Source organism: Drosophila grimshawi, unplaced genomic scaffold (assembly GCF_018153295.1).
Source record: "Drosophila grimshawi isolate 15287-2541.00 unplaced genomic scaffold, ASM1815329v1 contig_44, whole genome shotgun sequence".
NCBI lineage: Eukaryota > Metazoa > Arthropoda > Insecta > Diptera > Drosophilidae > Drosophila > Drosophila grimshawi.
In genome coordinates, this window is record NW_025063240.1 from 4,010,547 (window position 1) to 4,037,274 (window position 26,728).

The 26,728-nt window shown below is 39.1% G+C and overlaps 3 protein-coding genes across 12 annotated transcripts in view; all 3 read right to left on the minus strand.

Annotated features, from left to right (window-relative positions):
- Positions 1–3,612: 3,612 nt before the first annotated feature.
- LOC6556518 (carnitine O-palmitoyltransferase 2, mitochondrial) lies at positions 3,613–6,128 on the minus strand. The gene is made up of 3 exons (XM_001985275.2): positions 4,939–6,128; positions 4,078–4,872; positions 3,613–4,012 (listed from the first exon to the last, which is right to left on the minus strand). The coding sequence occupies exons 1-3, from the start codon at positions 6,009–6,011 to the stop codon at positions 3,853–3,855; spliced, it is 2,028 nt and encodes a 675-aa protein (XP_001985311.1). The 5' UTR covers positions 6,012–6,128; the 3' UTR covers positions 3,613–3,852.
- A 10,131-nt stretch (positions 6,129–16,259) lies between these two features.
- Positions 16,260–18,118, minus strand: LOC6557369 (odorant receptor 63a; the record flags this gene model as incomplete). The annotated part of the gene is made up of 10 exons (XM_001985274.2): positions 17,988–18,118; positions 17,820–17,916; positions 17,609–17,753; positions 17,355–17,549; positions 17,204–17,296; positions 16,976–17,141; positions 16,783–16,888; positions 16,607–16,708; positions 16,378–16,533; positions 16,260–16,307 (listed from the first exon to the last, which is right to left on the minus strand). Coding segments are annotated over exons 1-10 (1,239 nt in total), but the record flags the coding sequence as incomplete, so codon positions are not given.
- Positions 18,119–21,412: 3,294 nt separating this feature from the next.
- Positions 21,413–26,728, minus strand: part of LOC6557156 (potassium voltage-gated channel protein Shab) — a 57,053-nt gene continuing 51,737 nt past the window's right edge. For 4 of the 10 annotated variants that reach the window (XM_032743531.2, XM_032743533.2, XM_032743532.2 and 1 more), the window contains 5 exons: positions 26,453–26,566; positions 23,364–24,504; positions 23,029–23,222; positions 22,692–22,965; positions 21,443–21,961 (listed from right to left, as the gene is read on the minus strand). In XM_032743531.2, the coding sequence (XP_032599422.1) occupies positions 21,732–21,961; positions 22,692–22,965; positions 23,029–23,222; positions 23,364–24,504; positions 26,453–26,566 (1,953 nt within the window). In that variant the 3' untranslated portion in view covers positions 21,443–21,731. Of the gene's footprint in view, positions 21,962–22,691; positions 22,966–23,028; positions 23,223–23,363; positions 24,505–25,096; positions 25,690–25,882; positions 26,036–26,452; positions 26,567–26,728 lie in introns of those variants that run through there. The other 6 variants (XM_032743534.2, XM_032743535.2, XM_032743536.2 and 3 more) reach the window with 4 other exon arrangements.

The window sequence follows — 26,728 nt, forward strand, 5'->3', positions numbered from 1 at the left end:
TCACATCCTTATGGCTGCCACTTTATTCCTTTTTCGCTTGCGTGCACAACACCATAATGAACATTCCGAGCAGGATGAAAAGTCAGCCGGGGCAGGCAAGCTGCCACACGGTATGGTATGATAATAAAAACTGTGCCACACTCACACAAATACCAAACTCAAAACACGTGTGATATGCTCAATAGATACAATTACAAAGACGCTGTGTATATGTGTGTGTGAGTGGCAGTGTGTGTGTGTGTGTGTGTATGCATTGCTGTTGTTGTAGCTCAAGTTAATTGTCCCAGTCCTTCGGGTTGCATTGAGTTAATCGAGCCAGTGCGAGTAAATACTCCATTGATGGCGTGTATGCTCTCTGCTCGCATTGTGGAGATAAGTCACGGCACGAGCTATATTGCGCATTGTCATTCTCGCAGTATCACAATATAAAACCCTCCACACACATAACTGACATGTTAATTAAGATTACTTACGGCTGGAAGCAGACAAAGAAACCATATCAACATGCTGCACACAACAAGTGTTTTGGCAACATTAAATGTTGCTTGGCTACATTTGTTTCAGTGCTCGAGCAACACTTATGTGTTTCAGCAACTTTTGTGTCTGGGCAACATTTGAGTGTTTCGACAACATTTTAGTGTTTCGACAACATTTGTGGCTAAGCAAATTTGTTGCGGTTGCCAAAGTTGGCTCCCAAAATTGTTTAATATTTGTTTTAAAGGTATTTTGAATTTTAAACTAAGTTTGTAACAGAGAAAACTTAAAGTTTTATGTAAAAGTGAAAATATCGTATTTAAGCTCTAATAAGCAATAAGCAATAATTAAAAAAATGGTTTATAGATTTAGTTAAAGGTCATCGCATAGTCAAGCAAAATCGGTTTTTAAATTTTCTCTTGGCCTCTTTGACCACAAAATATCAACACTCAAGCTGCTGGCGCGCTGCCATGAGGAAAAATAAGCGTATTGTGGGACAACAAAATAAATCTGCAAATATTTAACGAAAAATCTTTACTCAATTTGTTTCTCGATTTTCTTTCCTCTTCTGTCGTCTGTCGTCTGCAGCAATTTTAGCGTTGCTTTTGTTTTTGCGTTTATTTGCACGCTTTTTCTTTCGTTGCCGGTGCGTTTGTTAATTTCATAAATAATTAGTTGCAATTAGCTCGCTTTTGTGTGTAGCCTAGGTAAGTTGATTGCTTTTGGCCTGACTGCCTGCTCTTGATGTTTATCGAAATGGATTTTCTTAAGTATTACGTTTATTTTGTTATTTTGTTGTTCTCAAACGTAGCTTTGCTTTAATAATAATAATGCAAATCTGTTCCAATTATTATACTTATTTGTTTATATTTATAATAATATCTGAATACATGTTGTTTCAGCCAATGTTTTGCCAGTTTTAGGCCATTTCAATTAGCTGAACCCGAAAAAACACCATTTTCCGTGTAAAATTGAATTTTCTAGTGACACGTTTAAAGTTGTTTTTGATTTTGTTGTTGTTGCTGTGCAGACTGCCATTCTGCTTGAATTGTTCATAAATTTTATGGTAATTGCTTCAGGACATGCCTGCCAGCATATGGCCTAAAGGCGCACGTGTATCTTTTTGGCTTTAAGCTGTTCGCAACTGAAAGTCGGAGACACCAATTAAATTGTAATAGGATTTTGCAAAGAAGTAGCTTACGGCGCTTGGAACTATGCAACAGTTTCCGTGCAGAGTTGATTAAACTTCCACGGGGCCAAAGTTCTTATAACTTGTTGACAAGCAACAGCTAAATTATGGCCTCTTATCTGTGGATGTATGTGTATGTGTGTGTGTGTGTGTGTGCGGTAAATATGCAGTTGCCAATTTACGGGGCTTGTGATTAACATAATTTGTGGACAAGGCATCTGGCGTTGCAACTTTCACATGTTCAGGCAATTAGTTTCATGAGGCTGTGTGTGGCATAATCAGCATTTAATTAATGCCCAACTTATGGCAAAATAAATGACCTTTACTCTGATTTCCATATTAATTGGTAAATTGCTTGCTCGATCACAGGGCTTACGCATACGAGATGACAGGCAGACAGACAACATGACAGACAGAAACAACCGCACGGATGATGCTGAAAATCGTTTTCAATGTGGCTTGCGGCTTCTGCAGTCTCTGTTGGCTTTCCATCCTCATTTTGTTTTGTTTGTTTTTTGTTTTTTGTTTTATTTTTTGCTGGGGTTTTGCCAGCCGCACATTGAGGTCTGTGCTAAGGCGTCAAGTTTCTAAATTCACACACAAGTGCCTTGTCTGAAACATAAATCAGACGAGAGCAAGAGGGGCACAAAAATTGCGCTCCTCATCGCCTGGCTAATGAGGTGGTACAAATAAATTGCAAATTAATATTCAATTATGGGGCAAATCATTGATTCTTGGGACTATGTTGCATTTTACTTTATTTATGTGGCAAAAACATGTTGCCTGCTTTGGCATTCACTCATCAGAGAGGCCAGTCACGTTATGACTTATTATTATGTGGCACATGTCGTATATTTTATGAACTCTGCCTGCCGACGCTTAACTCGTACAAAACTATGGTGACGCCGTCTATCCCAGACAGACAGATAGGCAGACCTACAGAGAGATCCTCATTCATTTTGAATAATTTAATGAGTGTGTTCGTTATATTAAATCCGTCGTGCGACCGCACATTTATCATACACACACACATACACACACACACACACATGCTTCTGGAGTCCTTAACCTTAGCCAGATGCACCGTAGCAGCTTTGCCTTTCTTTGTTGCTGCTGTGGTATTTTAATGCGTTTTTAATTGTTGCCCCACACACACACACACACACACACACACACACACACACACAAACAGCGGAAGTGTCGTTTTAATGGCATACAGTGGCTGTCGGAGCCATTTCCATCGTGTATTTTAAATGTTGTTCATTAAAGTCCAGAAAAATGGAATGTAAGTCCAACCAATGAAATATACTCTTTGCCATACATCAGTCTGTAAATTATAAGCCGAAATAAAAGTAAGAATAAAGAAAAGCGAAATTCAGTCGACAGTTAAGCGAGTTAATTAATTTTAACTACGCCTCCCAAGTATGCATTTGCCGCAAAAGCTGTCGTCGGCGCTGCTTAAAAAATTGTTTCCAAGCTAAATTTTGTTTATGTATTTTCCGCGACATATTTATACGCGTTCGCACGAAAGGCAGTTGGCAAACAAAATTGGCGATAAATCAACTGATAATGTCAGCACATTTAACGACAACAACATGGTGCTAGCTGGTACAATGAGGTCGGGACCTAGAATTGGATTCGGGGTCTGGGTCCGGGTAGATATCATTCGAGTTGCTTGCGGCTGTAAAAGCGACATCAACTTTTGCATTGCTTCAAACCGTAGCGAAACCAAACGAAACGAAACGATTCCGAGCATTGGAAGTGCGCACACAAATCAGCTGCTTGGCAGTTGTCACAAGTTTTGGGTTTTTGGCTTTCGTCAGGCCCCAATCAGTGGACTATTTCCCTTTTGCGTTTGCATAGCAAATTAAGGTGAGGCGTCCGAAAACAAGAATAGGAAATTACCAGACGGCAAACTTTCCCGAAAAGGGGCAACAAATTCTATAATTAAAGCGGGACAACAACCATTTTATTTATAGAAAATTCAAACAAATAATTGCCTATGTAAATACATATTTGACAGAGGGAAATGTGTTGGCGCTATAACCAATAAAATTGTAGAGCCTTGGAATAAGTTATTTTAACTCAGACACCTGGGTTGCATTGTAAAACTATCTAAATAAACCAATGACATTTTCTCTCATACTACTACATTTTAGGCAACTCAATAGGCATTGCTCTCCTTTTCTTTAGTTCCTTGTCTCGGCCTTAGCGGATTTGCTGCTTTGCTCAATGATTGCTAATATTTGTTCAAATGCTGATGCCAAGCTATCCACAAATTCCTTGCCTTGAGCCTGATTCTTATATGAGGTCACAATGGCCCCAGCAAATTCGTTTTGAATCGAGTAGCTGCAAGAAAAGGCAGAAAACAGTTAAAGGTCTGCAGTAATAAATGCGAAAGGATTTGGACTCACCCCACGCCCAGGCCATCCTTGACGACGGGACCAAAGGCACCGGCTACTACAGTGTCGGTGCCCAACGTTGAGGTGCTTATAATGTTATAATTGATGCGCTTATAGGCCTCTGTCTCGAATAGTGCCGGCATCGGTAGCCCCTCCAGCATCGCCGTATGCCTCAAGGAGAACAGGTGACGATCGAAACCCTGTCCCATGGCAGCCTCCTTGGTTAGCTGACCGTGCACAATGCTGCACTTGTCAATCATGGCCCGCAGCTCCACTGCGCTTGGTTGCTTCTGTGATGGCTGCAGCACTGCCTCGCAAAAGGCTTTGGTGGCAATTGTGCAGGGACGCATTGTCTCTGTGCGACCATGACGGAATGCCGATGTGCTGCAGGACTCATAGGTGCCCACATAGCGTTTGAAGGCTTGCCGGTAGGCCAGCTGGAAGGCAAGCTGTATGATGGAGTCAGGACTTAAGCCATGATGCTTACAGGTGCCCTTAGTCAGATGCGGGTACTGCAAATAATTCATATCCAAACTATCCACAATTTCAGCGTTGTGTGCATAGGCTGCTTCGACATCTGCACGTGTCCTGTCATCAATCTCAAAGTTCAAGGGTCGCACATTGCTGGCATCGCCCTCAGCTGGCGTGTGCGGCGAGGTTGCTGACACAAACGGCTGCTTCTGTGTGTCCCAGTACATCTCATTGAAGTAGCGCAGCACAGCGACACCATCGCCCCACGAGTGCTCAAAGTTGACAGCAGCTACTCCATCCGCACTGATCAGCAGCGAAATCGATTTATCAAACCACCTTCCAGTGAATTGTTTTTAGTTAAAATTACTACATTTACGATATGGTTTGTTTCTTTGCACTCACCGATTCGTTGCCTTGCCCGCCAGTTGATGCTTTATTAAGGGCACCTGATCAGCCTCATTGTACATTCCATCCTCTTCGCTGTCCAAACACACACAAAACAGCGCCGCATCCACCTCTCGCTCTAGGAGATCTGCATTCTTTGGATTGCTAACAAAATGTGTCCGCGCTCTTGCCCACTGATCACGCTGTTGCGTTGTCAATACGCCCAGAGGCACGCTGGCGGACTGCTTTTGTGCATCCAGCGCAAGGATGCTCTTAAGACGGCCCAGTATAACGCTGGGACTCTCTATGTAACCACTGCTGTCGAGCACATTCATTGCGTACATGTTACCGCGTCGCATGACCAGTATGTGCTTAGAGTCCGCCGACTGCACCAGCTCATCCTTGCCCAGCTTGGGTAGCCGTGTCGTACCAAACAGCCGACTATATTGACTCATGTCCAGCGGGAAGGCCTTGAATGCATACGAGGCGTACGTGGCAAAGGCCTTGGGCGAGATGGCCATCCAGCGTCGATAGTTGTCCGTGTTCGTCTTCTTGGGATTCATATGATAGACCTCTGGCTCCAGGATGTTAGCCTGTAGCGAGCGCCAGAAGCGCAGCGAACTGATGATCAGATTTGTGGCACGAGTCACCTGTGGCTGATATGCTGGCCGCGTATCGTCACGCATCACTATCAACGGGTTATAGTTGAGCGGCAGTGGCGCCCGATCCGAGAGGTACATATCGAACCAGGGCTGCGAGATGTAGCTGGTGTGTTTGTTGGCTTCATCGCTCTGTTTTAGTCGAGCATGCAACTCCATGCCAACGCCCTGGCGAAACTGGTCGACCACCTGTTGCGTGTCTCGTTGCTCCTCAGCACTGAGTAGGGGCTGGACGGCGGCCAGGAAACGCTCGCATGTCTTCTCCAGCAGTGGTATGGGCAACCTGGGCAGCGAACGTTGAAAATAGAGCGTTGGCAGTTTGGAATTCTGTAGGTACTGATAGTGATTGCCGTGCGTTGTTGTTGTTGTTGCGTATCGTACGCCAGCCAAATTGGTGCCAAAGCGCCATTTATTTACTTTTAGTCTAAACATTATTTGTAGTGAAAGCCGCTTACTGCAAATAAAGCGCACTAAAAGCCAAAGTCCACTAATCCACGCAAACAGCTAACAGCAACAGCAACAATTGCCATATTCATTCATATCAGACTCAGCTGTTTAGTATTTCTTTTGGTATTTATTGCAGATCACAGCTGATCGCACGAGTGAAATGCTATCGATATATCGCATGATTGCCATAAAACAATCGAAATCGCTTTAACCATAATTTAAATTGAAATTCAACTGAAACCGCATCGATTCCGTTTCGTTTCGATTTGATATTCTTTGTTTAAATGAAGCTTAAGCTCACTTTAACCTTTCGAACGGCGACAAACTACAACGATTTATTTGCATTTGCTTAGACGTCTGTCTTCTGTCTGACTGCCGCTTGTTGCTTTTCCGAGGGTTTGGCGACTCGCCCAGTCAAGTGAGCCGTCTGCTTGTGCTATTATTGACTTGGCCAACGGACAAAGAGGGTCGCTCGTTCGTTGTACAGGTGTATTAGATAAATAAACTGCACATAAAAAAAAATTAGAATAACAAATATGCAAATTTGCATAAACATTTTATGCTTTGTCGAATTTAACGAGCCAACCTTGGCATATCGATTTCGTTCACAAATTGGCGTATATGCATATGTATGTGTGTAGTATATTTTTGTATCCCCAATTTTTCGTATTAAGAAATGTGCGCTGGATGCTCTGTTCTACTTTGCTCCCTGTCCAGTCTCACAGTTCCATTAGCATTTGCATAAAATCGAAAATCGCCTTCAACGCACCGGATGCGAACTGCGAACTGCGAGTGCGGATGGGTTGCAGTGTAATTGGCCAAAGTGGAATTGCGTTAATATTTAACAAGCCAAGAAATGTGTAACAGTGTAGCCTGGCAGAGCAGAGGATCTGGCTGCAAAACCCCGGAGCCTTGGGTAAGAAGCGCGAAAATAAGCGCTAAACGACGAAGGCTATGAATTGTAAAGGGCGCTTCGGAACTGGAGTTTGGATGCTTAATTCAGCCACAGGAAGATTAAATGTTAAATTGTTGCAAAAGGACATCGAAAGCGAGGCCATTGAATTGAACCTACCACCAAGCGTTGCCAACTTATTTACATATTCGCTTATACGTGTTTTAAAGCCGTGCGAGTTGTGCGATATAATATGAAATTTTCTGAGAATAAAACATAATTTAATTTTAAGCTGACAGTTGATATTTGCGATTTTGCATTATTAATATGCATTGACACTTGTGCATTCCAAATTAAATTTTCGAGTCAAATTAAATGATAAATCCAATTAATCAAATTAATTGTGATCTGATTTTCCAATATATTGGAGGCAGCTTTTTATTGGAATAAAAAGAAAATGATTTACGAGAAACTTGTGAAATTAATTAATTGAAGAAAGATTTTAATAGTTTCGATCAATATTAAAGAACAACAAAAACATAGATATTAATACTAAAAACCAATTTGAGTTTGAGCTTTCCTACACTTCGAGGGTATTTAGTATTCGTCTCTACTGGTATTGACGCGTAAGCTACCCGACCTTTTTTGCATTTTAATATTCAAATTGGTTTACATTATTAATTGATGCTATTCAGAGACCGTGAGCTGTGGTTATTCATTAAATACTGTGGGAAAGCGGACAGAAATCGTATTAAACAAAGAGTCCCCAGTTCTTGACAGTTTTAAGCACAACTGTCGCCGCCAGCCAGAGTCAAGAGAAAATAACTCGCAGAAAATGTAGCGAAAATATTTGTGAATGGCAAATCAACATTTCTGTTCAGTGTTTGCGCGACACAATAAAACTTTTGTTCCTTTCGGTTGAGCTGGGCGAAACAAATGGGGGGAAAAGGACATAATTTTTCTACACCCCCCAAAAGAATTTCAATGCGGGCATGAAAAAGGTCAAATTGCCAAGGAATCGTGACCAAATATGGGGTAAATACAAACTGTCAGACAATTGTTAGTTTAGTGTTGAACCGTGTGAAAAATAAGTCGATTTCTGTTCTTCCTTTAACAGGCTATTGAGCAAATGTAGGAAATGGCAACAATGGCCACTCTAAACAATAAAGTTGGCTCAGGTGACTCAACTAAACACGAAATATCCATTTCCACCAGTATTCGAATGACAAAAAGGATTTAACTTGGCTAACTTGACTTGCTGGAAGTCACAGATATAAATTTGCATATATGCGTCAGCGAAATACTGTGGGTACAAATAATCGAGAATAGGGAATCGAGGATCTTGAATAACCTACAAAATGGCAAAGTGAACAGCAATTTGCTTATGAAGCTACGTCATCATCAACTTCCTTGAGGATTCGGGCTATGGAGCATGAGTATACATATTATATACATATGGTTCAGTGCACCGCAACGAGATTATAAAGCTAAATCACAAGCGGAGAGAAACAAAAAATTAAATATACAAAGGATGTCGTTGTTCTGTGTGCCTCGGGCATGTCCTGATGCGAATTTCCTTTGTTAGCGTTACAATTTGCGCTGCAGGCATTCGAAAGTCAATTTAAATTTAATTTCTCGGTTGGGGCGTGCATGATAAATAAGTAAAGCCAGCTGCTGGATAGGGCAAAATCAACGCTGCCTCAAGCCAGAGGACGTTTCAGCAGTTGCTTCAAATTTCACTTGGATTTGTGCATGTTCATTTTGATAATTTGAAATGCCAATGCTTAATTATATTATACCCCCCAGTCAATTAAATAATGCAGATAATTGCTTAATTTAATGTACACTGAACTTTCACACACACTTTGCCTAAATTAATTTATGCCCAGTAGACGAAAGCTGCTCAGCAGCGCCGTTAATATACAACAGGTGAGAGAGGGACAGCATAAATAATAATGACAATGTCTGAGTTCAATGTCATCCTATAATCAATACTTGAAGTAGTCTCTGTTACAGAATGCCCTAATAGTACTTTAAAGATTGATGAATGACAAATTGCATTATGTCCAACTGAAGTGTTGAGCACATTGCAACTGAACTTTGACTTGCCCATGAAAAGGTAAACAACATTTTAATGTTTATACATTGGTTGCCATGTCAAGGGTGAAAGCCCGCTAAAGCCCTTGGGTGTGTGTACAGAAACAACAAATGCCAAATCGATGAGGAATTACTGTTTTCTGGTTTTAGCTTTCAATTGAAATAATAACTAATCTATCGGTCTGCTGCCATAAGTGCCCCTTAGATAAGATTATATTGTTCACTGGTCATACAATAGAGCATAAGTTAATGGCAGTTGGCAATTGATTTTTAGATGAACGAAACTTGATATGACTCTTATTGGGAACAAATATATTTGGCTTATAATCCACTTATATTTGCCTAAACGAAAGTACTTAGCATTAATATTAAGTTACTTGGCATAAAGTACTTCTATTTTCAGACACAGAAATTGGTTGAGTGACTGAAAATCTGAATAGGTAATGTAGGTGTTTTTAAGGAAAAGATTCAAATGGCATACGATTAATATTTAATTAAAAATCCAAATTTTTGCTTATCATTAAGCGTTGGCTTATACATATTTTCGAAAATTGCTGACAAATGTGTGTGTGTGCGGGTGTGTGATTTTAAGGAACGTGTGGAAGAGGCTAAATAATCAGCGCCACATCATTTGATGAAAGCCAGACAAATTACCGCTTGCTGTGCTTTGTTGGGCTTGGCTTGGCCCATGGCAGATTGCCGGGGCGTGCCCAGCGAACAGAAAACGGTACAAGAAATAAAAAACACAATATCATTTTTCACAGCGGCAACAGCAGCACCGAAATGAGGCACATTAAATTGCTATAAAGTCATCGTGCAGGAAGTCGCACTGACATGTGAAAGAGGAGTGCTGTGGAGAGATATGGCCAAATAGAGAGAGAGAGAGAGAGATAGAGAGATAGAGAGAGAGGGACATGTAACTTTTGCTTGTTATAAATTCAATTTCTCACGACTGAAGGAGCTCGGGGTCAGCCATGCTCTTAGAAAGCTGAATGTCTGAGCTGGCATGGTCGTAATTACATGAAATTTTAGGGCTAAAAGCAGATTGAAATGTTTTCTTTGTGATTTCATCGTTGTATTTGCTATTATTTTGTTGTGTTCTTTTTTTTTTGCGTGTCAGCGAGCGCTTTGGAAAATTTTATGGCCAACAATTAACAACTTGAGTGGGCCAAAAGTAGGCAACGATTTGCACACGTGCCGTGCTGCCCGCCATTAATCAAGATGGCGTCGGCTGCTGCTACTGCTGCTACTGCTGCTGTTGTTGCAGCAACTATATTCCAACTCTCCTCTCGCGCAGCACTTAAGTTGGCGAACGAGTGTAATGGCCCTTAAATTGCCTGTTACGCGGCAATCGGAATGAAATCCAAATGAAGGGGGAAATGCGAACAAATAAATCAACGCACTACAAAGCAAAAAAACAAAAAAAACAATACGATAACCGTACAAAATGTTTATGACTGTGCGTCAGCATCAACATTCAACATTCAACATTCAACAACAACAACATTGAGCTCGACCATTGCCAAGCTGGCCATTAAAAAGCCAATAAGCACGCGTCATTTGTTTATTGGGTGGCGACGCTTATGTGTTGGTTTTTCATTAAAATTATTATAGCTGCGTTATGCGCATGCAAAAATTTGGCTTATTGAATTATTTTTGCGAATTTTTCATCAGCCATGCGCGTGATAGCCAAATTGAAAATACCAGTGATTGACGTCAAGAGCCTGGCCTAAAACCATTGCTCGAATTTTCGAGGACACGTTGCCATTTTGATGAATTACACAGCTTACGGGATTTATTTGATAGCTCTTTTGAGAGGTAGTTTTTGTATTTCCCTGTGGATAATTGGAAAATGTTCAAAGTGACAGACCGTGAAGTAATCTAAATCTAAATTGAACTCGACTTAATTGACCGCTGATTGAATTTAGATGCGACAAGCAATTGTTTAATTGCAATGCAGTTTCAGAAATTGCTAAACAAAATGCACCTGATTAGTTTTCAAAGAAATGTAAAATGAGTATCCAAAATATATAAAATTAATTTAACATTAAATTCCCATTTTTAAGAAATTTTAAGTAATAAAAAAATATGAAATAGATTACATATATGTGTAAGTAGGATCATGTTTAAAATGTGGCACATTAAGTAAATATTTCCTTATTTACATTTATTTTATTTACATTCTTCAGCTTGAACGCCATAAAGCAGAGATACATATTTACGTAACTAAATGTTTCTTGATGTCTGCCAATATTTGTCAACCAATTTTGTAATGCAATCAGTTTTTCAATTTTTACCTTATTTTTCGTATTTACCAATCGTTACTGTATGCTTTTTGAAACACGATCTGTTTGCAAGCGACGCTCTTCGATTTAATTATATTGATAAAATATTGTTTGCATTTACTATTAAATGAATACAACTTAATTTCCGCAACGACTGGTAAATTGAAAAACGACAACAAATTGAAAAGCCATTGCTGGACACAACAAAAGAAAAAAATGCATCAGAATAAAATAAAGAACATCTCCTGCTTTTTGGAATTACGTATGCAGTCCACCACTGTTCTCGTTGCTTCGTATATTGTATTTTGGGAGAACGTGATTGCCTTTGTCATGCATTAATTTGCATATTTACCTGCTGCAGATGACGGCAGTGCAGATTGTTTGACATCTACAATGTACGAGTATGTTGCACCGAGTCCGCATTCTTGACTTCTACTGACTGCTGCTCCTGAGATTGAAAAGCAGTTGAGGTGCTTTGAATGCAAATTGAATGGCTAGACAGTTGCCACTTGAGTTGACTCGGTTCACTTAAGAAGAAGGCCAACAAGCAAAGTTGTCAGAATGTATGAACACGTCGATTATTAAACGAGTGTTTGAATTGTTGCTTCTCCACTTGCTGATACGGACTAGCCGATAAATGTAATTGGCTTTTGTCTGTATTTGTATTAAATTATTGCTGTCCATTATATCTTAGCGTGGCCGGGCCACATTTGCTGATTAATACTAATTTGCTTAATTGTAATTGTAATGATAATAGTATTTGAATAAGGTTTTATATTCGTCTGCCTAAGGCACTTAATGTGCGCAAAGTAGATACTTACTGCCTGACGAAGCTGTTAGTATTCGGAATGCATGATGGTCATTTATCACCTGCTATGTGATGGCTGCAAGGAAGCAGTTCCGTGAAGATTTAAGAGAAATAATCACGGTTCGTCTGCACACACACATGATACCATTTTAAGACATTTAATATGTGCAAATCGCATGTTTTCCACATCAATAACGTTGTCAAACCTGAACCGATTTTCAAAGGCGTTGCTAAACATTTTTCTTTAAATTTGTACTGGTTTGATTAGATGTCGAATGGAAAGGTCTGTTTAACATAACCTAATAGACTAAAAACATACAGGTACTGAAGCAGAAGATATGTTAAATTCCGTGTAGGAGAGCCGCATTAATAATTGAGTCAAGTACTCCTTGGCCACGGTCTGGGCCGCATTGCACAAGGTTGCCTTACGGCAACTTGCTCGTTGTCTGCATCGCGAAATGTAGCGTGTTTGCATTACGTTCTTGTTAAAGCCAGCTTAAATTACCAATTGAGATGTATATGATGTTCTGTCAGCTTGCCGTATTTGTAGTTGTTGATGTTGTTTTTGGTTCTCTTCTCATTTGCACAGAAAGTGAGCTACAGCAGCAGGAAGCGAAAAGTAAGAGAATTGCGCGGTTCCAGCAGCTTAGTGTTGATTCCCAAGAAACTCAAACTATGCACAGCCGGCTGTAGTTACTATATACATATATTTACTGACACACAAGTATATATAAACACACACAAGCAACACAGAAATAACTGAGGACATCAAATGCCATTTTGCATGAGTAAGTTGAGCGAAATTAAAAACAGAAGAAGCGAATTGCACAAAACTCGCTTAAGAGCCGTGCGTAAAATAAAATGCTACGGCTACGTCCTGGCACAAGGATGAAGTCACAAGGGATATGAAACAGCATTGCGGCGCCAGTAGATTAAAGTGCAGCAAATTTAATTTAGCCACTTGTTTTTGCTATTACAGCAAACGCCATGAAACATGTTAAGCTGTGAATGCTTTAATATAAGTGTGGAGTTGGTATACGTGAACAAATTCCAAAAATTTAAATATTAAATTCATTGTATTATCTGAGCATAAATTTATGTGTGTTATACGAATTAAATATGCAGCCAATCTTTAGTATATACTTATAGTATATATTCAGTGGCTGCATATTTTATGGCATTTACATATTTTCTTCATGTGAAATTTGTAAGTGGCTTCAATTATACTATTACACACTCAACACATTCCGTTGTATTATGTACGCTCACAGCCAACAATTATGGCTTTCGTTTCATAGCTTGGTTTAACATTCGTTTGGCCATTTTCGCTCCATTGTGTTGGCACTCAGTTAGCCAGTTTGCCAGACTTTGCTGCTGGCCCAGCTCTCGGGCATTCGAAAAATGCATACTCACAGTTACATGCACACCCACCCACTCGGATGTGTTGTGTTGTGTTTTGCATGAAGGTTTTGTGGCCAAGAGGATATCCGCATGAAGTGTGCGTAACTGTTAGCTGTTGGTTGTATCTGTGTTTTGGCAGTTGGCCAGTTTTCTTTTTGGAACCCACTTTAAGGCAACTTATATTGCATTCTGGTGGGCGGCTTAAGGGATTTGTGCGTTACTTGCCAGCAGGAAAACCAAACAGGGGCTGACGTAAAATACGATATGGGAAATTTGATTAATTTGATGGAAATAGCATTTGATAAATTCGTGCTGGGAGGGAACTAATAAATTTAGCATTGTATTAGTGAATTTAGCTTGATTATGTACTGAACTGGGGATGGCCACTTAAAATAACAAGTAAAATATCAAAAGTCCTGTGGGACACTGTACTCATTGGTCACTCAGCATAAAGTCAAAAAGGTTGTCCCTGGACACACACACACACAATGTGATGCCCGTTTACATGTACGCCTCTTTGAGTTTGATCAAAGGCAGCAACAACATATTAATTCCATTATGGCCAAGACAATCTGGCTAAAAAGAAGGGCAAAAAGAAAAACGAACGAAGAACAGCAGCCTGTGCTCTGCTGCTGTGCAGAGGCTCGTCAACATTTTTCTAATGCGACACGCAGGCGGATTTGTCAACACACTGCGTATACGCAATATGTTTGTTTGTATATTCTTACTAGTCACTTTTTGCTTTGCTTTCGCATTGTATAAGTAGATGGACATGAACGAATTTGCTACTGATTACGCATCAACTGTCATGGGGTCCGACTCCGTCTGATACACACACTCACACACACAAACTTAACCAAAAAAAAAAAAGAAAAGAAGAAAATGCACAACTTCAGGCTACTTGCAATTCCGGTGGGACAATGCTTCTCAGGGGCAAATAAAATACAAACAATATGTTTGCCATTGTGTGGCAATATGTAGATAGTTTCCGATTACGTGACCACAAATAACAAAATCAGAACTGGCATTGAAGAGATGCATTTAAGATATAAATATAAGCATAGTTATACATCAGACACGAGACGAGTATTTGTTTTATGAAATGTATAAGCTGCTTTTACAAACGCATTGCTTTCAGTTTTGCCTATAATTAAATTGTTTTCATATCTGATTCAACATTATCCTGTTATGTTGAATGCATTTGTTATGCTTAGTTGAGTATGGCAGCAATAATAGTAAAATGTTGCGGCCTATAGCTTTGCCACATATGCATTGCAAAAACATTTATTTTCAATTGTTTGATTATTTAATGAGCCATTTTTCAGGGTATTCCATTACGCACACGCCACATGTCACTCAGTTGTACAAGTGCAATGCCTGTACAGAAAACGCTGAGCACAGCCAAATGACTTTTTAGACATCAAAAGTGGCTTTATGGGCGTAAAGCATGTTAAGGGGGCGTCACATTTTGTGCTTTATGTGTGCGCTCGTGTGCTGGTAATTTATCATGTCATCGTTTTGCTTCTGTTGATAAATGAAAAGTTCGAATTTGTACTGTATTTATTGTCCAGCTAACCTTGAACTTGAAATTTCCTCTTGAATTTATTGGCACAGAAGCTTTAAAATACCAAAGTAAAGCTTTGACTTGTCAGATAAGAAAACGCACAGTTTATTTAAATAGTGTATAAGAGTTATTCGTATTTCAAAAATTCTCGCGATGTCTTGATTGATGTGATACTTTCAGGGATAAATGCATAAAATGAATGGGTTGGATTAATTTGAGTTTCTTTGCGCAGTAACAATTCCCTCCTCAATTTATTCATATTTATCAATATGCTAATTCCATTATTTACTCTTTAACGGACAAAAAGGCGCCATCCCAAGCGAATGGAATAAATAATGTCCGACAACTATTGTTGGACAGCACAATAAAAATCATAATGCAAGAAATATCATAATAATAAATTTTCAAATCAAGCTGCCAAAGTGTAAATAATATGTATACACTCACACACACATACCTAAGCACATCACTTGGACAAGGACATATATACATATAAATATATATGAAAGGCTGTAAAATATTCATGCGCCTCAATAAACTGACAAGCTAAGAAAAGATGTCCACACCGAGAACCAAAACAGAAAAAAAGGAAAGGCAAATGAAAAAAAGCATTTGAAATAAAACGAGAAGGATAAGAAAAAAATAGCAGCACAAAAGAAAACTGCGCCAACGAACAGCGAATATGCATTAAAAGTATTGCAGATACGCGTCCAAGGGCACAGAAGATGGCTAAAACGAGCACCAGTTCCTGGGGAATGAAACTATTCAGCAATTATGGGCGCAGCGCAAATGCCATTTAAAGCATGAAATGGCATAAGATGGCATAAAATGGCAACCACAAGGCCCAAAGTGTCTTTAAGTGCCTTGACGGGATAAATAAATAAAATTGATTGGGCAAGTGCATGACTTTGGCAGGCTGGGGTCACTGGTGTTATCAACGACTCGTTATCATCTGGCAATTTCATTATTTTAATGCGTTAAATGAATTATCAGTTTGTCCAACGACTAGCCAAACACCCAACCAACACCCCGTAGCCCCCATCAAAATTAATGGGCGTGACGACAGACTGCCTGAAGTATTGATTGTCTGGCGAGTGTTTCTGACGGATACAAAAATGCTTAAGTAAAATTCAATGAATTCAAGTGATACTTTTGTTTATTTAACTCGGATGATTTATTTTTTTTGCATTATATTCTGCAATAAAACAAAATATTGCCCACTTGCTCGGATCATCTGCAAATGTGTTGTGTGAAATAATAATTCTTAAGCACATGTGTACATATTTCAAATGACAGCCACTCACCGACACCAGTGTGGGCAGCGACATTTTTGTGAACCAGGATACATCCAGACTAAAGCCAAGATTGGTGCGCATTATCATCATTTTGACCAGCCGTCGAAATTCGCGGCATTCCTCGTACCAAGCACACTCATAGAATGCCATTGGTATGCGCTCGCTCTGTGTTAAAACAAAATGAACAAAAGAGTTGACCAAGTATTATAAATAATAGCGAAAGATGCAAATAACGTACAGCAGTTGAAAAGCTTTGGCCATTATAACAATAGATGACGATTTGATAGCCGCCGGCTGCGAGATACAGAAACATGCGGAGCGCCGTCGTAAAACTTGTGGCCTGTGTTGAGATAAAACAAAAATAGACGCATTTAAAGGACATTGTTAAGGACACAAGTGGGAGATGATCCGTACAATACCAATGCTTATTTGAAATAAAACAAGACCCCAGCAAAAAAGGCTAAGCACAAATTGTACAATTATAATTTGCCTAAAGCTGCTGTTGAGCTCCATGGCATAGCTGTCATAGATAAGGAGAGAAAGATGGATAGTCAGAGAGAGAGAGTGAATGACAGACGTCTTATAGTCTATTGTTTATTAGACTTACGCTGCCACACGTTGATATTGATAGATGCAATTGCGTAGGTACTCAAGTCTACGCTCCTGCGGCACCAACGGTGAAGTGGAGCAGTCAATCATGTAGCTGAGTGTCTTCATAAGACCAATGCCATGCAGGCACAGCACACCGAATAATCCTTCGAAGGCAACTGCACCTGTGAATGCAAAATTCAGTAAGACAATACTTCAGTACACCAATCAATGCAATTTCACACACCCATGCCACAAACATACAGGTTGCAGGTCTCGAGAAACCATGGCAGATAATAGTAGGGATAGGTCATCCAGTTGGGATATAGAGAAGGCAGTGCTAAAATCGAAAACTTGCTATGTGTTTTTCAACTATTATATAATGATGGCTGACTCACGCAGCGTAACCTCAACGTTGTCGTCGGATTCGGATATGAAGCGATAGATAATTACAATCAGAGAGTTGAGAAAGTAGTTCAAACAAATGGCACTGCAACTGAACAGGAAGAACAGCACTTGGCGACGCGTGCTGATCCAGACCTTATTCATGATCTTATCTACATTCTGGCGCAGTTCCTTCGCAATTGGCAGATCTGTAAGGAAAAAATTAGCACTATATACAAATTTCAAATCCAGATCAGCACAGGCAGACCTGCGACAGCTTCGAATAGTTCGCAGCTCTGCAGGAGCTCATGACGACAGGCGCAACGTAGCATGATGTAGAATTTTCGCGGTGCCGTTAGAGTGTATAACATTTTCACAACGGACATAAACGATTGGAATATCGTACTAATGGACTGAAAAAATTAATCAATTTATATGTATGGATTAACATTGCAGACCGGACACTATGTGTAAGCAACCTCTGAAATGCGCGGTATGTCCTTGATGTAGGTTACAATCAGCTGCATGTGGCCGTAGTAAGATGCCAGAGTACTTCCTATAAGCACCAGGCACCACCTATCGAATTAAATAGAAAATCTTAAGATATAAAGAAAACAAAAGATTACGGATGGATTTTTAGTACACACAGCTTCAAAATAAAGTCGTAGCGCGTTGCTTTCTTTAGATTGTAGCCCATAATATAATTGACGTGTATCAACTCTTTGATCCGATGATAGTTGTGCTTCTCCAAAGCTATTGCCTCATTCGGTGAATACATGTTGACTAATCGACAGCTAACTGCTCAAATCAGCCATTTATAAAGTTATTAAAGGGGCGTGGCAATGAATCAGATTAATTATGTAACACTCAACACACCCGAAATAAGGACAGTGCCAGGGTTACGCCCCATTACGTGTGAAGCTGCACTTTAATTATTGAAAAGGTATTGAGTTGGTAATTGCTAATTAGTGCTCTTTATAAATTACCACATTAAAGGTTCTTGTAAAAGGTTGAAAGTCGGAATGTATTTTTGTGCTGAAGCCTGACGACCCTTAAAAGCTCAGTCTTACAAGCTGTATAGCTCAAATCTACTCAAACTTTGAAGAGCTTTAAGCTTTAATCCTGATAACTGCACCAGGAGCAGCTTTTTGTCAAGCAAAAAATCATTAAGCGCTTTGCATTAAAAAACGAATTCTCTTAATTTTGCTCAATGATTTATATATTTTCATGGTATTTCGCTCAATATAGTTTTTAATATGTTTTAATAAATTTGATTTTGCTTTTTGTTTTTTTTTTCAACGATTTTGCTTATGGTTTTTGTAGTGAATGTTATTCACTTTTGCTGATTTACAATCGCCGCTGGCAGGCTACATTAAAATGTACATATCGTTTAGTAAATAATTTTAATTTAATAATTAATATTACATAATAACATTTCGCGTTTGTTGTTGTTGTTCTTGTTGTTGTTGCAGTTCGGCTTATTCAATTTAATTTTAATGCATTTACAGCTGCAGCTCTTTAAAAATAATTTAGAAAAATAGTAACAATTTTAAACCGAAACGATTTTTGTATAAAAATTGCAGTGCCATTTGTTTTAACTTTTATTTGATTTTGTTTTGTTTTTATATATTTAATAAATAAAGACTATTATGATAAACGGCGCGATTTTGAATGTTGTCTGTGTGTGTGTGTGTGTGTGAAACAAATATTTACAAAAGTTATTTTCCTGCTTTATGGCTGTCAATTACAAATTAGATATACGCAATGTGGAATGTGGCCAGTGCTCACCACAATTGTGTAGAAGGTTCTAAACGAATTGCTAACAAAATGTGGTTGCATTAAGCATTTAATTATAATTCTTATGATTTTAATTACATATACATACTTTAAATTGCATTTTTGGCTTTAATTAATTTCGATTTTATTTAATTTATCCATTTCTCTTTGCGTCTTAAGTTGAAAAAGCGGACGTTGAGATTGCTGGCATCTCATAAAAAAACTTTTCCGTGAATTTACAGTGTATGTGTGTTGGTGCATGTGTCACAATGAATGCATGTGTGTGGGTGAATGAATTCGTATTCTTTTACTGATATGTTTCTAAGAGGCTAATTTGCATTTGATTTTTATATCCAATTGTCGCTTTCTATACACCTTCTAAATATTTGTGTTTTTAAATGTTGCTTCGAGAATTACATAGATTTGTTGTTAGGTTTACTGTTAGGACTCGTAAAGATATTTTACAACCGATAGAACCCAACAAAGATCATGTTGGATACATCGAGGCTTCAACTTGGTATTCAACTTATTCGTCTTCTTTCCAAATGATGATTAATTTTAATTAAATTTATTTAAGTTTATTCTTGAATTTAGACAATATCCTGTTTACTTTATGTTTATATCTGTAGGAATAATCTTTAATTATTTAATAAATGCTTGAATTTATTGGTTTAGCATTAAAAATCTGCTTGCATAAAAACTTTAGTTTTAATTTTCGATTGCTGGCCTTGCGATTAGCCTAGAATATTATCAAATGCGTATTTTAGATGCGAATTCAGTTAATTTACCAACGTTTTGAAGGATTTGCAGTTTTAATCAGACCAATCCCAACTATCGATTATCATTACCAATAATATCAATACACACAACATGGAATGTTTCGGGCACAACTTATAGAAGGGACTCACATGAAGACTCACACGAACTTTGGGTTTTTAAATAATTGACTAAAAATATGTTTTTTTTTCATTTTATTTTTTTATGGAAACTCAAGCAAACCAATAATCCACTAGTCTTCGGTGCTCAAATATGTTAAAATATATTGCTTACAGGTATGTGTGTAATTGTAATTGAAAAATAACAAAAACAACGCAGAAAATACCGTTTTGCTCATTTTAATTCTAAGTTCTAAGTAAATGGAACCAGGTGACACGCCTAAATACTTATATGATCTTACATTGAGTAATTTTGTAACTTTTGAAGTACTTGTTTAACTTTCAACTAACACACGGGACGCACACATATAAAAAGCTGAGACTAACGCATAAAATATCACTATGCAATTTCTCGATAAACAAACTAAATCAAATCTCATTCTCATTTAATGTTCAACGTTTACTACTACACCGAAACAAACTCATTAGTCAATTAATTACGTCTAATATGATAGTTACTATATACGGGGTTAAAGTCAAAAATAAAAGCCTCATACGAGTCTGATGTCGATTAGTTTCTAGTCGAATTCTTTTGAAGCTCTGTATTTTTTACAATCGGATTTGATTTGAATTCCTACTGAAGTGCAGCATAAATCGACTTTATACTTGGGGGCCGATACTCATATGAGGTTTCTTTCTGAGTTCCATAACTTACAATTCTGCAGCAGGATAGAGGGGGGAGGAGGTGGAACAAAGCACTAACAAGAAGCCTTTTACCCTTACACATACATATAAACGAACTTTTGCGTAACGATTTTAACTACTTTTGTTTTATGAATTCTCAAACTATTTTAACTGGCATGGTGTATATATAATGTATATGGATCTGTGGTAAATTTCCTATTATCATATAAGTATGTATATAATATATATATATATATATAAAACGGCATAATGTCTTTTGTTGCGAGCTTTCGAATAAAAAATATTACTATTACTCGTATTTAACGTTAAGATGTAAATATGCTGCGAATTGTAATTGCAATATGTGTGTATATATTATTGTATTTGTATTTGTATATTTATGTATGTGTGTATATATATGAATATTATGCTCTTTTGTTGTTGCTTTGGTTTATTTGCTATTTTACTCTACAGTTTAGGCTTTTGTGGTGATTTCGTTTATATGCTGTAAGCTGTAAATAAATGTTGCACTTTAGCACATTAGCTTAGGGTACTATTTACATGTTAAATGTATTCTCTTCTTTTGCTGAATATTTTTGTGTTTGCTGGTAAGGTTAAGTTACGGGATACTTTCACACACAATATGTCTATATTAATTTAATTTTGTACGGCATACGCGGCTTCGCAACAATTTGCATTGATTTGTGTTTTTTTGTTGGTTTTTTTTGTGCTTGGAGTTTTTTTTTGTATTTTTTTTTGGTTTCTAGTTCAAGTTTTCAGTTTCAGTTAGAGTTTTTGTAAAAATATTCAACTTCAACGCTCTTCATCTGCTTTTCAAATTAGACTAGGATACTGTTCATTGCTTTTATATAATTCACATTCCATTTTTGCTAATTTTGCTATCACTTTGAGTTTTTTGTTTGTATTTTGTGTTGGATTCTCCATAGGTTTAGGTTTTAGTGTTTCCTAGTTTTTTTTTCTTTTTTTTTATTTGGTTTATATATAATACAATAACTACTAAGCGCTTTTGGTGTGTTTTGTGGTGTTAACTAATTGCTACGTGGCCCCACCGCCGCCGCCAGCGCTCCCGCTGCCGCCGCCGCCCTCAGCCTTGCCTGACTCCTCAGCATTCTGCGGCTGCAGCAACGCTCTCTGCTCATCGTTGGCCTCGCTCTCGCCTTCAGCATCTGCCTCACCATCGCCATCGGCTTTGTCCTGTGTCTCCGACTGTGTCGCCTCCAACCCTTGAGTCTGTCGCGCTGGCGAGATGAATGTCGTCTCCGAATCTATTGTGTATTTTGGGGACAGAGAGATAACTATTAAAATCGATTTGGTGGATATATGTCAAACAAAGGTGCTACAAAATAATAATAATGCTTTACAGAAAGCTGCGTGTTTGTGTGTGGGAATGTGTGTGTGTGAGTTTGTGTTTTGTATTTAAAGGCCGACTGCTACAGCTTCACATAGATAACGATCAAATTACGACAACAATCGCGAGTGTTTGTGGTTTAAGTTGGTGCAGGACGACGGCTGGCAAAGCAACCAACTTTTTGTTAACTCTAGACTACGACTCGGGTGTACGAGGTGTACAGGAGTGCGGTACTTAGTGCTATATATATGTATATATCTATGTAGTATTCCACGATCCGTTTGCTGGTAGTACATCAAATGTGTGTGTGAATTGTAACTAGCAAATTTGCTCGCCTTGCCTGCATTTGTGAGTCCTTCAGTGTGTGGTACATACATATTATAGTATCTGTGTCTGTGGGTGGTGGGTTATTGTGCGGGCTATTCTGGCTAATCAGGTGTATTCAGAATGCAGCATCGAAGGCGGTAACTTGAGGAAGTTGAGTTGATCGGCGCGTTGATGATAGATATAGCGAGAGAGAATAGAACAGAATTGTTGTTGTTGTTGTTGTTTTGTATGGGTATTCACAGCCAAATGTCTGGATTACTCAGTGACGTACTCAATGAGAGATTTTGCCTTTATCAATTCAAATTACAAACTGAACCTACCCAGACTGCTGTCCCTCGTCTGACTGGCATCGTATCGTCCGTCCGTTGACGTCTGAGCCGCCACCAAGGTGCGCGCGAGGACGGGCTTAACCTGACGCAGTGCCTGCTCCTCGGGATAGCGGGGTGTTTGGAATTTGGTTGGCTTCGATTGCAATGTCGCTGGCCCGGAGCGCTGATGCAGTAAGGTACGATGCCTGAGGGGTGGTGGGGATATAGACTTAGCTAAAACTGAATGAGGTAATTTATTCGGTGAGTAATCGCTGCCAGATTCGCCCTGCAATGCAAAATATGTTAGCTAATAATAATTATCAGTGGATGGATAGATAGATATATATACCATGACGGTGCCATTATCAGACACGCCCGAGCCTGACATATTGTCCGCCAACAGACGCTCACTCTCCGGATCGGACAGCACGCGCGAGATATCAGACTTGTTTTTCAGTATCGACTTGGAGCGTCGGTGGTGCTCCAGATTCGGCGATGCATCAATCGAGTCTATCGATGAGGAATGCTTACTCTCAAATTTGGCTGCAAGATAAAAAGAAAATTGGATAATTGATTGGGTTTTTCTTTTTCATATTTGTATATCTCTTTTTGAATTTAAATTTGTTTAATTTTTTTTCCTCCGATTTTGAAATGGACCCTCTCCATCCCCTATGGATTATTCACCTTTGGCGCCTGCATTTTGTATGCCAAACAAACGCTGGTTAATCAGTTTGGTGGCAGTGGCTAAACTCTTGCCCGGCATAAAGGCCGAGCGCTTCTTTTTGCTGCCCGCGGCGGCAGCGCTGCTTGCACCTGCTCCTCCCGCCGAGCCAGCAGCACCATCTAGACGCACAATGTCTTCGCACAGCTTAGTGTCCTCGAAGCGGGCGCGGGGCTTGCTGGTGCTGCCGCTGCTCGTGCTGGGCCGGATGGCCGTGAAACTTTGCTGGAAACGCGTCTTGCGATGCTTTGGCACTGAGTTCTCGTTCAGGCTGACACGGCTGCCCCGCTCTTGCACATCGAAGTTCTGATAGACTTCATCCAGTGGACTGATGCCCCCGGCAGCCAGATTCCTTAGGGCCGTATCGCCCGAGGCGCTCTTCTTCACCTGAGCGCGCATTGAGAGACCAGAGGTGGAAATTGTGGGCGGGAGGCCCACTATAAAGCCCGTAGAGCTGCTGATGTTGGCGCCGCGGTGGCACGACTCCTTTTCCAACGGATTTATATACAGATTATCCATGTCAATGTCCAGGGCGCAGGCCTCGTCGTTGAAGTCCGCTGTGAGATCGCCCTGCGACAGAAACGGATGCGTCTGGCAACTGGCGTACGTATCCGAGCTGTCGACGCTGGCCAGATCCGCATTGTTGTTGTTGTTGTTGCTGTGGCTGGTGCTGATGCCGCCAGCAAAGTTGCCATTGCCAAACAGCAGCAGCCCATTGGCCACCCCACCAGCGCCCACAGTTGTCGTATTGAAGTTGTTGTTGAAATTGTGATTGAAATTGCTGGCAATGGGCTCCCCGTAACGCTGTGTGGCATCTAGCGGCAGTGCAATGGTCGTCGATGTGGTCGTCCCATACGACGAGGACGTCGACGAAGACTGTGAGATGATGGGCATAATGCTGGCGCTGGTGAAAACTGGCAACAGCACAACATCGCCCGGTGCCGTCAGTTGCAGTGGCTGTGAGGCCACGGCCGGCGATAGTAGACCGAACTGATTGGCCTGACGATTGGCGGCAGCCAAGCGCATCTCCAGACAGATGGGCTTGTGGAAGTCGGAAGTGGGCAGCGAGATGACGCCCTCCGCATCGGTGTACTCCTTGAAGTCCTGCAAGGCAGAGAGTGAGTCGAGGAATGATGAATGTGCTTTAACCAAGCCATAAGCCAGGCCCAGTACCTTAACAGTTTGTTTGTTATTGTTTGCCTTAGGTGCACTTGAAATTGCTGTAAATTTGTTGCTGTTTCTCAAGAGCATTCAACATGCAACTAAAATGCATCGAGTTAAAGTCAAACGTGCTAGATTTTTTAATACAATTTTAATTCGATTGAATTATCAAACACAAAACATTTTAAATACAAATTAATACAAAAAGTATCGAAAAGTTAATAAAATCAAAGAGATCTTTTTACTTACCCAGTTACGGCACATTGCCCGAGTGTTTAACGGTATTTCCAGATCTCAATATATTGAAATAAAATTATACGACTAATTGAAATAATAATTGTATTTTCAAAGTTTTCTTGGCGAGCAATACAAAAAAGAATCGGTAGATAAATAGATAAATAGTGCTAATAAAAAATTGTGCTTAATGTGGAAATCAATAATTGATTACTTTATTTATTGCAGTTTTGTTGTATTGTTTCCATAACATTGTTTCAATTAATTCATTTAAATATTTTTGGTTTGATATTTGTTTATATATTTTGCATTGCTGATAAGCGATTAATTTAAAACTAGTTTTATTAATTATGTGCTTAGTGTAAAAAGAATTGTTTGAAACTCATCTCAAGGCCTTAAGCTAAAACACTCGATAGATAATATATAATAATAGATAATAACACATGCTGCTTTGGTTTTTTTTTTCATATTGTGTGTGGAGTAGAAATAAATTAATTAAATTCTTAGAATTTTCTATGTCTTTCTTTAGCTTTTACGTCACGCACGAAGATAATAATAATAATAATAATAATAATAATAATAATAATTGATTTAATTAAATTTAAACTTTGTGTTTAGAATTAAAGCTAGTTAACGCGTTGGTTGTTGTGATTTCGATAGTAATTTAATTTGGTTTGTAAAGCACATTCAATGTGATTTGCATATCGTTCAGTTGATGTTTTAAATTAATCATTGTGTGTAGCGGGTGTGTGTGTGTGTGTTTGTTTTCTTAGTATTCGTCGTTATTGACCGATTGACAGCCATTGCCAATCAATTTGCCAAGCTCTAAAGAAATAGTTTCTAAACGCTATTCGCACGCAATGGAATACATTCGCCTTGACATCCTGGCAAACCCTTTAAGTAAAAGAAATTAAAAAGAAACAAAGTCAACATAAAATTGCCATATTTCTCTGCGGCATTTGCTCAGCTTTGCACACAAATGAAAACAAAATAGAAAGTATAACAATAATAACACAATACACTTGTTTACACAGTTTTGCACACAGGTCACAGGTGCAGTTTTGCTTTCTTTCTTTTTTTTTTTTACCATCACATTCTTAAAAGAGAATCACAGATAAAAGAGATCGACAGAGCCCTCCTCGATCATGCGCTTGAGTGCCAGGTAATTTTTGGGCGATGGCGGCGGTCGCGCCAACCTCTTCATGCTATACTCCCTGTCGTGAAAGACACAAATGCGATCCTGCAATATTTACGCAGTCCTCTTCAGTAAATGTAAATCGAATACCAAAGGGAGGTACTTGGGATCGGTATACTTGCGAGTACTGATTGGGAATGCAGCAGAGTACGGGGCCTATATTAAGCATGATCTAGCATTTAAATATGAGCTCCAATTGTTGTCCTAATGCTAACTGTTTCAGATTTCACTGTGAATGATTTTGCATTTACTTAGTTAGTTAAGTATTAAAAATCAAACAAAAACATAAACACGTAAAACTGGTGCAGGTGCAGTTAAAATACTCAGATACAGTAGGTGTCAGTATATTAAGAAAAAAGAGCATGCGGACTACACAGAAAGCAGAGATTTCAGAGATTTCAGAGATTCATAGTGACAAGTGTTAGAGGGATTTAAATCGATTGTCTTGGTTGTCGATTTTACCTTGGTTGTGCAGAAGCAGCATTCGAATTCCACTGGCACATCCTGTTCCAGATTGTCCATGCGCTGGTTTTGTAGGTTCTCGAGAGCCACCTGGCGGCGCAACTCGGCCACTTCCTATAAGTATGGTTTAGGGTTTTGGCAAAATGTAAATGCATAAATCGAAATACAACAAAAATACGAATATATGCAGAACATGCAGCATACACTTAAATGAAACTAATTATATAGTTACAAGTTATTTATAAATTAATTAAAATTGTTCATGCACATGCCCAA